At 37.1% G+C, this 16,068-nt stretch overlaps 2 protein-coding genes across 2 annotated transcripts in view; both read left to right on the top strand.

Moving 5' to 3' along the window:
* Positions 1-816, top strand: part of LOC123526223 (uncharacterized) — an 89,711-nt gene extending 88,895 nt beyond the window's left edge. The window contains exon 7 of the mRNA XM_053522866.1: positions 121-816. Within this exon, the coding sequence (XP_053378841.1) occupies positions 121-366 (246 nt within the window). The 3' untranslated portion in view covers positions 367-816. The remainder of the gene's footprint in view (positions 1-120) is intronic.
* Positions 509-11,298, top strand: LOC123526224 (uncharacterized). Its single transcript, XM_053524001.1, has 4 exons — positions 509-698; positions 4,091-4,262; positions 8,130-8,275; positions 8,659-11,298. The coding sequence occupies exons 1-4, from the start codon at positions 509-511 to the stop codon at positions 8,706-8,708; spliced, it is 558 nt and encodes a 185-aa protein (XP_053379976.1). The 3' UTR covers positions 8,709-11,298.
* Positions 11,299-16,068: the final 4,770 nt, after the last annotated feature.

Genomic DNA, 16,068 nt, shown 5'->3' with positions numbered 1-16,068 from the left:
TAAGATAATTTATCAAGTCAGATCTATATTATGTTTTAATATTACTTATTTGCTGTTTTGACTATTTTACATTTGTTCGTGTATTTCTTAAGGACAGTGTATTTAAATTTTGTTTAACAGAGAAGAAAACATGCTGCTGTTCAAGTGGCACCAAAGACCGTTACTAGAGAAACCCAAACAGAGGTGCCTTACCCACTAATGGACATGGCTGGAAATGAACTTGATTCCACATTAAATAGTAGCATGAATGTAAGTACTTCAAAGGAGGATCCGGACTGGCATCCAGATGATAGTTATACTAGTGACATTGTAGAGGAAGAGAATGGAGTAACAAATGAAAGTACAGAGAGAAAACTTATTGTTTGAGAAATAGTTAGACAAATTGTTCGAAAAGTTTGATTTATGTGGAAGTAGACTTATAATTATGAAAAAAAACTAATGGGACTTTACTAAAAGTCGAAATGACATGTGAAAGATGCCACGAGAAGAGTAACTGGTACAGTCAACTATGTCGGGAACAATGGCCCTTGGGAATTTGATTCTCGGAGCAGCAATTTTGTTAGCAGGTTTGAGTCCCATTAAAGCTTTAAACATGTTGACATGCTCGGGAATTGCTTCATTTTGTGATAGAACATGTGCCAAGTATCATGTCAGTGTGGACTTTGCATCAGGCTCAGCAAAACGAAGTGACGAAACAGGCAGGAAAACCACTATGCCTTGGAGGGGATGCCAGATGTGATTCACCAGGCCACACAGCAAAATATGGATCGTACTCTAATTGATTTAGAACGAAATAAGATTCTGGATTGCCAGTTAGTTCAGGTAATTTTCATTGTAACATCTCGATACTAATTAATATTTTTTCAGTTACTAGTACACTTCCTTACAAGTAACTAACTTTCCTGCTACAAATACATCTAGGTGCCATAGACTTTTCTTCTTCAGTCAGACATAAGTACAGATGCATAGCTAAGGATTCAAAGCAGCAACATCCTGTAAAAAAACAATCTCTCTACCAAGTGATGTGACTGGATGTGCAAATATAGGTGATATGAATAATTCATGTAGTATGTGGAGGATAGTGTGACCATTTCTTATACATGTAGTTTCATTACTATTATTACAGGTTGCAATGGTAATACTTAACACCTTGGGGCCGAAATGCAACTAAAGGCGCTATATTTTCTACCCCTGTAGCGTCGATATCCGACTATACGCGCGTTATCAGGACTCCCCAGGACGGCGATTGACGAGTATAGTCGCGGCACCGAGAGCATGCTGATTGCGTCACATACTTGTTAATTTTTTGATAATCCTGATAAAAGCAAAATTATTTTGCATACCGACTATTATTTCTTAGATGTTATAATTATTAATTATGCTAATAATTAGTTTCCTTGTTAAAATAAATGTTTGTAAATTTTCGGTATTAAAAGGAAATAAAAAAGAACTCCGCTGTGTTTCGTTCATACTGTATTTCTAAAGATTAAAATAATGTCGGCTGCCCGAGAATTTTCTTAAAGTGAAGAAAATATTCATTATCATGCTGATTTTTACATATCAGTCCGTCGGATGATGATTCCGACAATGAAATTTCATTATCAGAGAAATGAATGGTCAGAAAATGTTAACTTTTAGAAAGCTGAAATATCTGTACACTTACAGCGCATTAAATTCAAATGGATAAAAATAACACAGCAAAAAATGTTTCATACATAAAAATGTGTGTAAATAAACGCTTTTTGTAAATTTAATAATTCTTCAAAGATAGGTGCAAATATTACAACTTAAATGTCTCAGTGTGTGTACATGTGGTTTATATAGACTTATACAGGGAAAAACTTTGAAAATCTTCTTGACCAAACCACAAAGACTAGGGCTTTGATATTTGTAATGTAGCATCATCTAGTGGTTCTCTACCAAGTTTGTTCAAATTATCCCTCTAGGGTCAAATATGGCCCCGCCCCGGGGGTCACATGGTTCATAAAGATTTGTATATGCAAAAAACCTAGAATCTTCATGTCCATAACCTACATCATTCAAATTTGAACCACATATATAGTTTTGAGTGGCAAGATGAAGGTTGACATGAGTTGACCTTGATCTTGACCTAGTGACCTACTTTCACATTTCTGTAGCTACAGCCTTCAGATTTGGACCACATGCATAGGTTTGTGTACTGAAACAAACTTTGACCTTGTTATTGACCTAGTGACCTACTTTCACATTTTTTAAGCTACAGACTTCAAATGTGGACCACATGCTTAGTTTTGTGTTCCGAAATAAAATATGACCTTGATTTTGACCTAGTGACCTTTTTTTCACATTTCTCAAGCTACAGCCTTCAAGTTTGAACCACAAGCATAGTTTTGTGTACTGAAATGAACTTTGATCTTGAGTTTGACCTAGTGACCTACTTTCACATTTCTGAAGGTACAGGCTTCAAATTTGGACCAAATGCACAGTTTTGTGTTTCGAAATAAAATTTGACCTTGATTTTGACCTAGTGACCTACTTTCACATTTCTCAAGCTACAGCCTTCAAATTTGAACCACATGCATAGTTTTGTGTACTGAAATGAACTTTGATCTAGAGATTGACCTACTTTCACATTTCTGAAGGTACAGGCTTCAAATTTGAACCACATGCATAGTTTTGTGTACAGAAATAAAATTTGACCTTGATTTTGACCTGGTGACCTACTTTCACATTTCTCAAACTACAGCCTTCAAATTTGAACCCCATGCATAGTTTTGTGTACCAAAATGAACTTTAATCTTGAGATTGACCTAGTGACCTACTTTCACATTTCTGAAGCTACAGCTTCAAATTTTGACCGCATGCATATTTTTGTGTTCTGAATTGAAATTTGACATTGAATTTTACCTATTACCTACTTTCACATTTCTCAAGCTACAGCCTCCAAATTTGAAGCACATGCATAGTTGTACCCCCCGACAACAAAGTTGTAAGGGGGGGGTATACTGGTTTCAGGTTGTCTGTCCGTCTGGCAGTCTGTCCATAGACGCAATCTTGTGCGCACCATCTCTCCTTATCCCCTTCTTATCTACATTCTTTTAGATAAATATTCTGCATAGTTATGGGACTTTGTTTTTTGTTACTATACATACAGTCTATATACATACAGTCCACATAATTATGCAGTCTTGTGTGCGTCAAATTGCAATGTACTGTGTCAGTGCATGCGGGGGTTGGGGGGGGGGGGGGGGGTACATTCATCACCTTTAGTGATAGCTCTAGTTTTATGTATTGAAATGGACTTTGATCTTGAGATTGACCTACTTTCACATTTCTGAAGGTACAGGCTTCAAATTTGGACCACATGCATAGTTTTGTGTACGGAAATAAAATTTGACCTTGATTTTGACCTGGTGACCTACTTTCACATTTCTCAAACTACAGCCTTCAAATTTGAACCCCATGCATAGTTTTGTGTACCGAAATGAACCTTAATCTTGAGATTGACCTAGTGACCTACTTTCACATTTCTGAAGCTACAGCTTCAAATTTTGACCGCATGCATATTTTTGTGTTCTGAATTGAAATTTGACATTGAATTTTACCTATTACCTACTTTCACATTTCTCAAGCTCCAGCCTCCAAATTTGAAGCACATGCATAGTTCTGTCTACCGAAATGAACTTTGACCTTGAAATTGATCTAGTGACCTACTTTCACATTTCTCAAGCCACAGCTTTCAAATTTGGACCACATGCACAGTGTTTTGTACCGATATGAAATTTGACCTTGATTTTGACCTTGAGCTAGTCTTGAAATTTGGAACATTCAAAAATGGCTCAGTGGTGGGCGCCAAGATCACTCTTGTGATCTCTTTTTAGGTTAATAGTTCAAAGGTCAAGGTCAGATTGAACTAGAATGGTAGAACTTTTGTTTACAGTGAGCATATAATTTCTGTTCCTTGTACAATTACTGAATGCATCAAGGGGGGCATTTCGTGTTCGATGAGCTCTTGTTACTGTTATTGCCAACCTAACAAAAAAAATTTCCTTTAGGCACAGATTTATATATTGCAAAGAGCAGATGCTTTAAAACTTCCTTTTCATTGTAGGCTTCAGACCATATGAAGAGACGGCGAAGATTGTTGGCAGCAAAATGCTTTTGAAAGACATTGGAAAGTTGTCACCAGCACAACAGACCTCTTGGCTTGAGGCATTCCACAAAGTTGTTTGCCATTTTGCTCCAAAATTTGTACACTATGAACATCCTCAGATGGAAGCAAGGTAGATGTGGGGTTTTTGTGTGATAGGTTTCTCATTTCAGAATAATTTCAGTGTAGCTAGACAAATATTATGATTTTTTAAGGGCTTGTCCTCCACAAGTATTGCTAACTTCTCCACAAGACTCAGTGATGGAGAAAAATCATATCAGACTTATTTTCTTCACAGAGAACATACATAAAATCAGGAGATCAAACTTGTATTGTTTACATTGCATTTCTTTTGCTGATTTGTAATTAGCTCACATGAGCCAAAGGCTCAGGATGAGCTATTGTGATCACACACTGTCCGTCGTCCGTCCATAAACTTTTACTTTAAACGACATCTCCTCATAAACGGCTAGGCCAATTTCATCCAAACTTCACAGGAATGTTCCCTGGGTGAAGCTCTAAAAAAATTATTCAAAGAATTGAATTCCATGCAGAACTCTGGTTGCCATGGCAACCGGAAGGAAAAACTTTAAAAATCTTCTTCTCAAAAACCAGAAGCCCTAGAGCTTAGATATTTGGTGTGAAGCATTGCCTAGTGGACCTCTACCAAGTTTGTTCAAATCATGACCCCGCCTGAGGGGTCATATGATTTTACATAGGAAAATCTTAAAAAATCTTCTTCTCAAAAACCAGAAGCCCTAGAGCTTAGATATTTGACATGTAGCATTGCCTAGTGGACTCTACTAAAGTTGTTCAAATCATGACCCTGGGGTAAAATTGGCCCCGCCCCAGGGGTCACTTGATTTTACATAGATTTCTATAGGAAAATCTTCAAAAAAAATTAAAAAATAAACCAGAAGGCTTAGAGCTTAGATATTTGACATTTAGCATTGCCTAGTGGACCTCTACATAATTTGTTCAAATCATGACCCCCGGGGTCAAAATTGACTCCGCCCCAGGGGTCACTTGATATTACATAGGAAAATCTTCAAAAAATTTCTAAAAATAAACCAGAAGGCCTAGAGCTTAGATATTTAATATGTAGCATTGCCTAGTAGACTTCTACAAAATTTATGCAAATCATGACCCCCGGGGTCAAATTGACCGAGCCCCATGGGGTTACTTGATTGTACATAGAAAAATCTTCAAAATTTTCTAAGAATAAAGCAGAAGGCCTAGAGCTTAGATATTTGACATGTAGCATTGCCTAGTGGACCTCTACAAAATTTGTTCAAATCTTGACCCCCCAGGGTCAAATTGACCCAGCCCCAGGGGTTACTTGATTGTACATATTGAAATCTTCAAAAAAATTTCTAATAATAAACCAGAAGGCCTAGATCTTAGATATTTGATATGTAACATTGCCTTATAGACTTCTACAAACTTTGTTCAAATCATGTCCTCCGGGGTAAAATTGGCCCCGCCCCAGGGGTTACTTGATTGTACAATGGAAAATCTTCCAAAAAATTTCTAAAAATCATCAGTTTGACATTTGAAACATGTAGCTCATATTACTCAGGTGAGCGATCCAGGGTCATCATGACCCTCTTGTTTAATTGGAGAATGTCCTAGTTTGGGAATGTTTTCTTCATCTTGATATTACACATCTGACTGTGGCCAGAGATATTTGAATGATATGTTTATTCTGAATTCTTCTACTTAAGTTTTAATGAAACATCAGGCATACATGTGATACGTCCCGGATTGTCCGGGATTGTGCCGGAAATTACATACTCGTCCGGTGTCCCGAACAGTCTTGAAATGTCCCGGAAAAATAGTAATACAGGAACAGATAAAAATAATCCCTAAAAAATTGTCTATAAGTTGTTGAATTTTACACAATAAACAGTCCACAGTGTCACATTGTTTATTCCTAATCAGTTTCATGCCCTTGAGCGGGACACGTGTTGATTAAGCCGGCTTTGGTCACGCGAAGATCTTTGATGACACTGATTAAGTTACAGTCACTTATTATGATAACCCTGATTAAGAACTGACACGATTATGCAATCAGTAACTGTTTTATGATACTTAAATTAGGAACAATAGTTGTAAATCTCGTTGTTTTTAGCACGTTGGCGGTAAAGCTACTTGTAGCCTTTATGGAAGCGATTGTTGAAAACAGTCAATTAAACGATAATTATTTTAAAAGGTTGTAATCATTTAAGATCTAGATCGATTGTCACACATATTCTAAATTAAAATGTTGAATGCCTTTGCCGACAGACCCATGGAAATTGACCAGACTCCAAATATTTTATATTGTCTATTTTATCTACAAGATTTATTTTATTCCTTTAAGGATTCAATTTAATCACTAGATAAATGTTTAAGCTTTAGAATGATACCACATTAGCTAGAATCTAAATCACGATGACCAGGTTGATTCTTCGTATATAGTAAGTCTCCGAATTCTGTTCACTTCGGGAACGCAATAAATTCACGTGCTGAACTATAGATGTGTTTTACCCGTACATGTATTTACCTCCCTTAGAAAGCTAGATGACATTTGCAGCAAATTAATACAAGCGAGTGAACAATGTTTATCTCAGGAAACTACATGTAACATTATGATATTTTTGCATGAAACAGACGAATACCAATGTCACGGTGTATGTCCCAGACAAAAGGTAAAAATCCCGTAAACGTTAACTCAGAATCCCGGAAACGTTCTCAAAAATTATGGCATGTATGTATCGGGCAACATTGATTCCGACATTACTTGGCTATATGGCAGGGTGAAGTGTGCGGCAGTGCAGTTAAGAACCTTCTGGGTTAAGCCTTTATTGTTATATTCATTTTTAGCTCATCTGATTTTTTGAAAAAAAATGATGAGTTATTGTCATCACTTGAGCGGTTGTCGGCGTCGGCGTTGCCTGGTTAAGTTTTATGTTTAGGTCAACTTTTCTCCTAAACTATCAAAGCTATTGCTTTGAAACTTGGAATACTTGTTCACCATCATAAGCTGACCCTGTATAGCAAGAAACATAACTCCATCTTGCTTTTTGCAAGATTTATGGCCCCTTTTGTACTTAGAAAATATCAGATTTCTTGGTTAAGTTTTATGTTTAGGTCAACTTTTCTCCCAAACTGTCAAAGCTATTGCTTTGAAACTTGGAATACTTGTTCACCATCATAAGCTGACCCTGTACAGCAAGAAACATAACTCCATCTTGCTTTTTGCAAGATTTATTGCCCTTTTGGACTTAGAAAATCAGTTTTCTTGGTTAAGTTTTATGTTTAGGTCAGCTTTTATCCTAAACTATCAAAGCTATTGCTTTAAAACTTGCAACACTTGTTCACCATCATAAGTTGACCCTGTACAGCAAGAAACATAACTCCATCCTGCTTTTTGCAAGGTTTATGGCCCCTTTTGGACTTAGAAAATATCAGATATTTTGGTTAAGTTTTATGTTTAGGTCAACTTTTTCTCTTAAACTATCAAAGCTATTGCTTTGAAACTTGCAACACTTGTTCACCATCATAAGCTGACCCTGTACAGCAAGCAGCGTAACTCCATCCTGATTTTTGCAATAATTATTGCCCCTTTTGGACTTAGAAAATCATTTTCTTGGTTGAGTATTATGTTTAAGTCAACTTTTCTCATAAACTATCAAAGCTATTGCTTTAAAACTTGCAACAGTTTTTCACCATCATAAGTGGACACTGTACATTAAGAAACATAACTCTATCCTGCTTTTTGCAAGAATGATGGCCCTTTTTAGACATAGAAAATCATGGGTAGGACAATATTTCTATTACACAAAAAAAATCAGATGAGCGTCAGCACCCGCAAGGCGGTGCTCTTGTCACATTTGATAGTGCATAAAACCAGACTTATACATTACAAGAGAACCAATTTCTAATTTCACAAAAATTTAGTTATGTTGCCTTCATCATTGAGTCAACTGTGTAAATATACTTGTTTTTTTTATTCCAGGTTGTGTCTGGCTGCCTTACATTTCAACGAGAATGCTAATCGGGCACAGGCAACAAAAAAGGATGGCACACCGCAATATTCTGTATTGTTTCAAAGAGGGCGTGAAACTGGAGTTGCGAAAGAAGTCAAAGTTGAAATGACTTATGGTATGAATTATTACTCAATTACCTTTCTGATCTCAGGTAGTCTTAGATTACTTCTGTATCATTGTAAGTTCACAAGACACACAACAGATTGTAATGAATAATTTACAAGAGACTGTTGGGACTTTCATAGACTTTTCATCAGAAAATTGGAAGTGGCCATGGCCTTTTCAATTCAAAAATTTATATGCAGTAACAGTTTTTGTGTGGTAAAGAGAATCTGCTTAAAACAATTATTTTTACGTCTGCTTACAAATATTTAGACAAAGGATGTTTTAATTTGGTAAAAGTCCTGTAACTGTGTTTATGAACCACATAATAATTGTCAGTTCTTACTTTTGCTCTGTCTGCAGATAAGGATATTTACCAAATGTTTTGCTTTACAGATTATGTTCGTGAGCTTATGGCAGAAGTTCTTCTTACCCACGAAGTATGAATTTAATTATCCAGCATTAGCCTACAAAAATTCCACTGGAATTGTATCGACAGAAGAAAAAAACGACATTCTTGGTCATGATACAGGAAACACTGATAAAGGATGAAGTTATTGTACCCCCCGACAACAAAGTTGTAAGGGGGGGTATATTGGTTCCAGGTTGTCTGTCCGTCCATCCGTCTGTCTGTAGACACAATCTTGTGTGCACCAACTCTCCTCATTCCCTTGACACAATTTAATGAAACTTCACACAAGTGTTCAGTAACATTTGTAGTTGTGCATGGTGCATGTTAGGTTATTTCAGAAAAAAAAACATTGCAGAGTTACGGGACTTTGATTTTTGTTACTATACTATATACATACAGTCTGCATATGCAATCTTGTGCGCACCAACTCTCCTCATCCCCTTGACACAATTTAATGAAACTTCACAAAAGTGATCAGTAACAACAGTAGTTGTGCATGATACATGTTAGGTTCTTTCAGAAAATTTTTTTGCAGAGTTATGGGACTTTGTTTTTTGTTACTATACTATAAACATAGACACAATCTTGTGCGCACCAACTCTCCTCATACCCTTGACACAATTTAATGAAACTTCACAAAAGTGATCAGTAACAACAGTAGTTGTGCTTGATGCATGTGAGTTCTTTCAGAATTTTTTTTTGCAGAGTTATGGGACTTTGTTTTTTGTTACTATACTATATACATAGACACAATCTTGTGCGCACCAACTCTCCCCATCCCCTTGACACAATTTAATGAAACTTCACACAAGTGATCAGTGACAACAGTAGTTGTGCATGATGCACGTTAGGTTCTTTCAGAAAAAAATTTGCAGAGTTATGGGACTTTGATTTTTGTTTCTATACTATATACATACAGTCTGCATATGCAATCTTGTGTGCGCATAATCTCCTGAACCCATGCACACAACTTAATGAAACTTAACACAAGTGATCAGTAGTAACCCTAGTTGTGCATGATGCATGTTAGGTTCTTTCAGAAAAAAATTCTGCACAGTTATGGGACTTTGTTTTTTTGTTAATATACTATATACATACAGTCTGCATATGCAATCTTGTGCGTGCCTAATCTCCCGAACCCTTGCACACAATTTAATGAAACTTCACACAAGTGATCAGTACTAACCCTACTTGTGCATGGTGCATGTTACGTTCCTTTAGATAAATATTCTGCAGAGTTATGGGACTTTGTTTTTTGTTACTATACTATATACATAGAGTCTTTATACTTACAGTCCAGATAATTATGCAGTCTTGTGTGCGTCAAATTGCAATGTATTGTGTCAGTGCATGCGGGGGGTACATTCATCACCTTCAGTGATAGCCTGATAGGTCTAGTTGCTACATGTACCATGGAAACTGCATTTTCATACAGTTCTAACTGCATTTTACTGGGTGCAACTTCAGGTTTATGAGTTTGTCTTTTATTCAGAGAATGCTTTGGTGTGTAAATAATTCTTTTTTTGTAAAACATAGTTTGTTTATCTTTTATAGAAACTTCTGCATAGACAGTAAAATTTGCTGTAAATGACTTTAATTTATTGTACCTGTGTTTTAGTAAAAGATATCACAGATTTTAATGATAACTGAATATTTATGTTGATGTGTAATTTTATACTTTGACAGAATTGGTACCCATTGCTGTGAAACTGAAGTGCTTAAGAGAAAGTTATTACTTTCATGCTTGTGATAAAACATAATGAAGATGTGCTTGATTTAAATTCTATGTAGTGCTTTACAGACATTAGGTATAAATGCCAGTGACCAATAAATTGATTATATATGTGATAAGGAGCAGTCAGTTTTGTGTGTAATTTAACACCTTGAAAATAAATGTGTAAATTGTTTAAAAGAAAATCCCCCTTTTTGTGCACATTTAGGAGAAAAAAATGAGGACAAAAAAAAAATTCAAAGTTGGCCTTAGAATTTAAAAATAAAACATGATAATGGCAAGAAATAATTTCAGTCATGTCACTGAGGATTCACTCTTGGGGGTCAAGAAGCAAGAGTACATACCCCTGTCAAGTATTTCGCCTTGGAAATTGGTTCAGATGTTGCTTTAAAAAACATTGAAAACTTGTTTATTATAACTGCTTGTACCTGTTAGCAAGAATACACAACTCTGTAAAATGTTTTCTTGGTTTTTTTTGGGAGGCATATAGTGATTGTCCTGTCCTTACGTCCATCCATACGAGGTTAACCAAATGGGACTTTTCGTCTAGCATCAATACCCCTTACTAGAATGACTTGATACTAATGCAGATGTAACCTGTGACTATTCCTCATCTTCAAACATCACCTGACCTCAGTTTGACCTTGACCTTGACCTCATTTTGGACTTAGGTTGCTTTATATGGGCCATCTCTTGGTTAACCAAATGGGACCGTTTCATCTAGCATCAATACCGCTTACAAGAATGAATTGATACTAAAACAGATGTAACCTGTGACCATTCCTCATCTTCAGACATCACCTGACCTCAGTTTGACCTTGACCTCGTTTTGGACTTGGGTTGCTTTGTATCAACAAGGATGCCACCGGGGGCATCAAGCGTTTATTGAATGCAGCTCCTTGTTTTTTTTTTTGCTGAATTCTTGCCCTTTTTATACGCCCGTTTGAAAAACGGGACGTATTATGGGAACGCCCCTGGCGGGCGGGCGGGCGGCGTCCACAGACCTTGTCCGGAGCATATCTTCTACATGCATGGAGGGATTTTGATGAAACTTGGCACAGTTGTTCACCATCATGAGACGGAGTGTCATGCGCAAGAACCAGGTCCCTAGGTCTAAGGTCAAGGTCACACTTAGAGGTCAAAGGTCAAATTCAAGAATGACTTTGTCCGGAGCATATCTTCTTCATGCATGGAGGGATTTTGATGAAAATTGGCACAATTGTTCATCATCATGAGACGGAGTGTCATGCGCAAAAACCAGGTCCCTAGATCTAAGGTCAAGGTCACACTTAGAGGTCAAAGGATACAAGAATGAAAAATTCAAGAATGACTTTGTCCGGAGCATATCTTCTTCATGCATGGAATGATTTTGATGTAGCTTGGCACAGTTGTTCACCATAATGAGAGGGAGTGTCATGCGCAAGAACTAGGTCCCTAGGTCTAAGGTCAAGGTCACACTTAGAGGTCAAAGGATACAAGAATGAAAACTTTGTCCGGAGCATATCTTCTTCATGCATGAAAGGACTTTGATATAGCTTGGCAAAATTGTTCACCATCATGAGACGGAGTGTCATACGCAAGAACCAGGTCCCTAGGGGTAAGGTCAAGGTCACACTTAGAGGTCAAGGATACAAGAATGAAAAGTTTGTCCGGAGCATTTCTTCTTCATGCATTGAGGGATTTTGATACAACTTGGCACAAATGTTCACAAGCATGAGACGGAGTGTCATGCGCAAGAACCAGGTCCCTCGGTCTAAGGTCAAGGTCACACTTAAAGGTCAAAGGTCAGATGCAAGAATGACTTTGTCCGGAGCATTTCTTCTTCATGCATGGAGGGATTTTGATGTAACTTGGCACAATTGTACACCATCATGAGACGGAGTGTCATGCACTGGTCCCTTCTTTTGAATTACTTCCCTTTGCTGTTACTATAAATAGCTTATATTGTAACTTTTTCATTACAAGTCGTAGGGAAAAATCGAGACCACTTTTCTGTAGTACAACATGCATGTTACATCCAATTCTGAGGTGTATTTTGAGCTATCTCTACCTGGTAAGGATTTTTGTGTGGACTTGTAATTTTTTTTTTCGATTTTTTTTTTTTTTTTTTTTTTTTTTTCTCTTTAAAGATTAACTTCCCTTAGTTGTTACTATAAATAACTTACATTGTAACTTTTTTATAATTGACCGTAGGGAAAAACCAAGACCACTTTTCTGTGGTACAACATTGATGTTACTTTCAAATTTTGGGTGTATTTTAAGGTATCTCTACCTGGTAAGGATTTTTTTTTGTGGACTTGGAAAAATAAAAGAATTACAATAATTTCTAAAAAAAACAACATTGTAAACAACTAGAAAATTAAAATTCCATTTGCAAATACAGGTGCTAGTGTAAACAAATTTGCTGTGACGGGCGTATATTGTGACATTCTGGCAACCTTGTTGGTCTTTGATTTTGGCTCAGTTTTTGTACATGTCAACTGTATGAGCCGTGCCATGAGAAAACCAGCATAGTGCGTTTGCGACCAGCATAAATCCAGACCAGTCTGCGCATCAGCGCAGTCTGGTCAGGATCCATGCTGTTCGCTAACGGTTTCTCTAATTGCAATAGCCTTTGAAAGCGAACACTATGGACCCTGACCAGACTGTGCGGATGCACAGGCTGGTCTGTATCCATGCTGGTCGCAAGGCCACTGTTGGTTTTCTCATGGCGTGGCTCATATGACTTTGAAACTTCGAACACATGTTTATCATCATGAATTTCTGTAGACAAGAACACATAACTTTGTCAACAACTATGGTCCTTTTTGGACTTGGAAATCAGTTAATACTTTTATACCAGACCTTATTTGGTCTGACCTGTTTGTTTGTATTCTACTTATATTTTATCCCGATTGATGAAGATTTGTTTTGTATATATTTGTAAATTATTCCTGATTTGTTGTTGCACTGAGTGAGATTCTGGTCACATATACTGTAAAAGCACATACTTTTGCTGGGTCAAAATTTCCCAAAGTTGAAATATTGGTTTTATGTTCACAAAATTGTAAAAAAGGATATTCTACCCCTTACAAGAATGAATTGATACTAATACAAATGTAAACTGTGACCATTCCTCATCTTCAAACATCACCTGACCTCAGTTTGACCTTGACCTCATTTTGGACTTAGTTGCAAAATCTATCAACAAGGATGCCACTGGGGAACGCAGCTCCTTGTTGTTTTTTTCAGCTCACCGGAGCACGAAGTGCTCAAGGTGAGCTTTTGTGATCGCCCTGTGTCCGTCGTCAGTCGTCTGTCCGTCAACAATTTGACTGTTAACACTCTAGAGGTCACAATTTTGGCCTAATCTTAATGAAACTTGGTCAGAATGTTACCCTCAATAAAATCTTTGACGAGTTCGATATTGGGTCATCTGGGGTCAAAAACTAGGTCACCAGGTCAAATCAAAGGAAAAGGTTGTTAACACTCTAGAGGTCACAATTTTGGCCCAATCTTAATGAAACTTGGTCAGAATGTTACCCTCAATAAAATCTTGGACGAGTTCGATATTGGGTCATCTGGGGTCAAAAACTAGGTCACCAGGTCAAATCAAAGGAAAAGCTTGTTAACACTGTATAGGTCACAATTTTGTCCCAATCTTAATGAAACTTGGTCAGAATGTTTCCCTCAATAAAATCTTGGACGAGTTTGATATTGGGTCATCTGGGGTCAAAAACCAGGTCACCAGGTCAGATCAAAGGAAAAACTTGTTAACACTGTAGAGGCCACATTTATGACTATCTTCATGAAACTTGGTCAGAATGTTAATCTTGATGATCTCAGGGTCCAGTTTGAATCTGGGTCATGTAGGATCAAAAACTAGGTCACCAGCTGAAATCAAAGGAAAAGCTAGTTTACACTCTATAGAGGCCACATTTATGACCATATCTTAATGAAACTTAGTCAGAATGTTAATCTTGATGATCTATAGGTCGTTTAAATCTGGGTCAGGTGGGGTCAAAAACTAGGTCACTAGGTCAAATCAAACGAAAAGCTTGTTAACCCTCTAGAGGCCACATTTATGGCTGTATCTTCATGAAACTTAGTCAGAATGTTAATCTTGATGATCTTTAGGTCAAGTTCGAATCTGGGACATGTGGGGTCAAAAACTAGGTCACCGGGTCAAATCAAAGGCAAAGCTAGTTAACACTTTAGAGGCCACATTTATGACCATGTCTTAATGAAACTTGGTCAGAATGCTAATCTTGATGATCTTTAGGTCAAAAGGTCAGGTGAGCAATACAGGGCCTTCATGGCCCTCTTGTTTTTAGCTCACCTGAGCACAAAGTGCTCAAAGGTGAGCTTTTGTGATCGCCCTGTGTCCGTCGTCAACAATTTGACTGTTAACATTCTAGAGGTCACATTTTTCACCCAATCTTAATGAAACTTAGTCAGAATGTTACCCTCAATAAAATCTTGGACGAGTTTGATATTGGGTCATCTGGGGTCAAAAACTAGGCCACCAGGTCAAATCAAAGGAAAAGCTTGTTAACACTCTAGAGGTCACATATTTGGCCCAATCTTAATGAAACTTGGTCAGAATGTTACCCTCAATAAAATCTTGGATGAGTTTGATATTGGGTCATCTGGGGTCAAAATCCAGGTCACCAGGTCAAATCAAAGGAAAAGCTTGTTAACACTCTAGAGGCCACATTTATGACTATATCTTCATGAAACTTGGTCAGAATGTTAATCTTGATGATCTCAGGGTCCAGTTTGAATCTGGGTCATGTAGGATCAAAAACTAGGTCACCAGCTGAAATCAAAGGAAAAACTAGTTTACACTCTATAGAGGCCACATTTATGACCATATCTTAATGAAACTTGGTCAGAATGTTAATCTTGATGATCTATAGGTCATTTAAATCTGGGTCAGGTGGGGTCAAAAACTAGGTCACTAGGTCAATTCAAACGAAAAGCTAGTTAACACTTTAGAGGCCACATTTATGACCATGTCTTAATGAAACTTAGTCAGAATGTTAATCTTGATGATCTTTAGGTCAAGTTCGAATCTGGGTCATGTGGGGTCAAAAACTAGGTCACCGGGTCAAATCAAAGGAAAAGCTAGTTAACACTTTAGAGGCCACATTTATGACCATGTCTTAATGAAACTCGGTCAGAATGCTAATCTTGATGATCTTTAGGTCAAAAGGTCAGGTGAGCAGTACAGGGCCTTCATGGCCGTCTTGTTGAATTTTTGAAATAAAAAGCTTTCTGCCAAAAATCTTTCATTTTGACATTAGATCAAACGCTTTTTGAAAGTGAGTTGATTACATCAAGAATTTCTTTTATCAAGTAAAAGAATTTTTTAAAGACATTTGAGTGAATCATTTTCAATCCTACCAGATCTAAAGTTTGCAGCTGTTTAGATTTACGACATATTTCTTATTCACCTCTCTATCAAGGAGACGTGAGTATAAATTAAAGAAGAGCTGTCCCTAAGACAGCCAATGCTTGACTATTTGAAATATTGTCCCAGGAGTAGGAAAATATTACCCTAAATGTTAAAATATCTATAGAGTTTCAATCAAGTATCTGCATTAGTTTTTGAGATAGTAACTTGCATTCAAAACTTTAACCAGAAGTTTTATGTTCAAAAGGGACATTATTTGACCAAAAT

Source organism: Mercenaria mercenaria, chromosome 14 (assembly GCF_021730395.1).
Source record: "Mercenaria mercenaria strain notata chromosome 14, MADL_Memer_1, whole genome shotgun sequence".
Classification (NCBI taxonomy): domain Eukaryota; kingdom Metazoa; phylum Mollusca; class Bivalvia; order Venerida; family Veneridae; genus Mercenaria; species Mercenaria mercenaria.
Note: the sequence above shows the minus strand (reverse complement) of the source record. Positions and strands in the feature narration are given on the sequence as shown.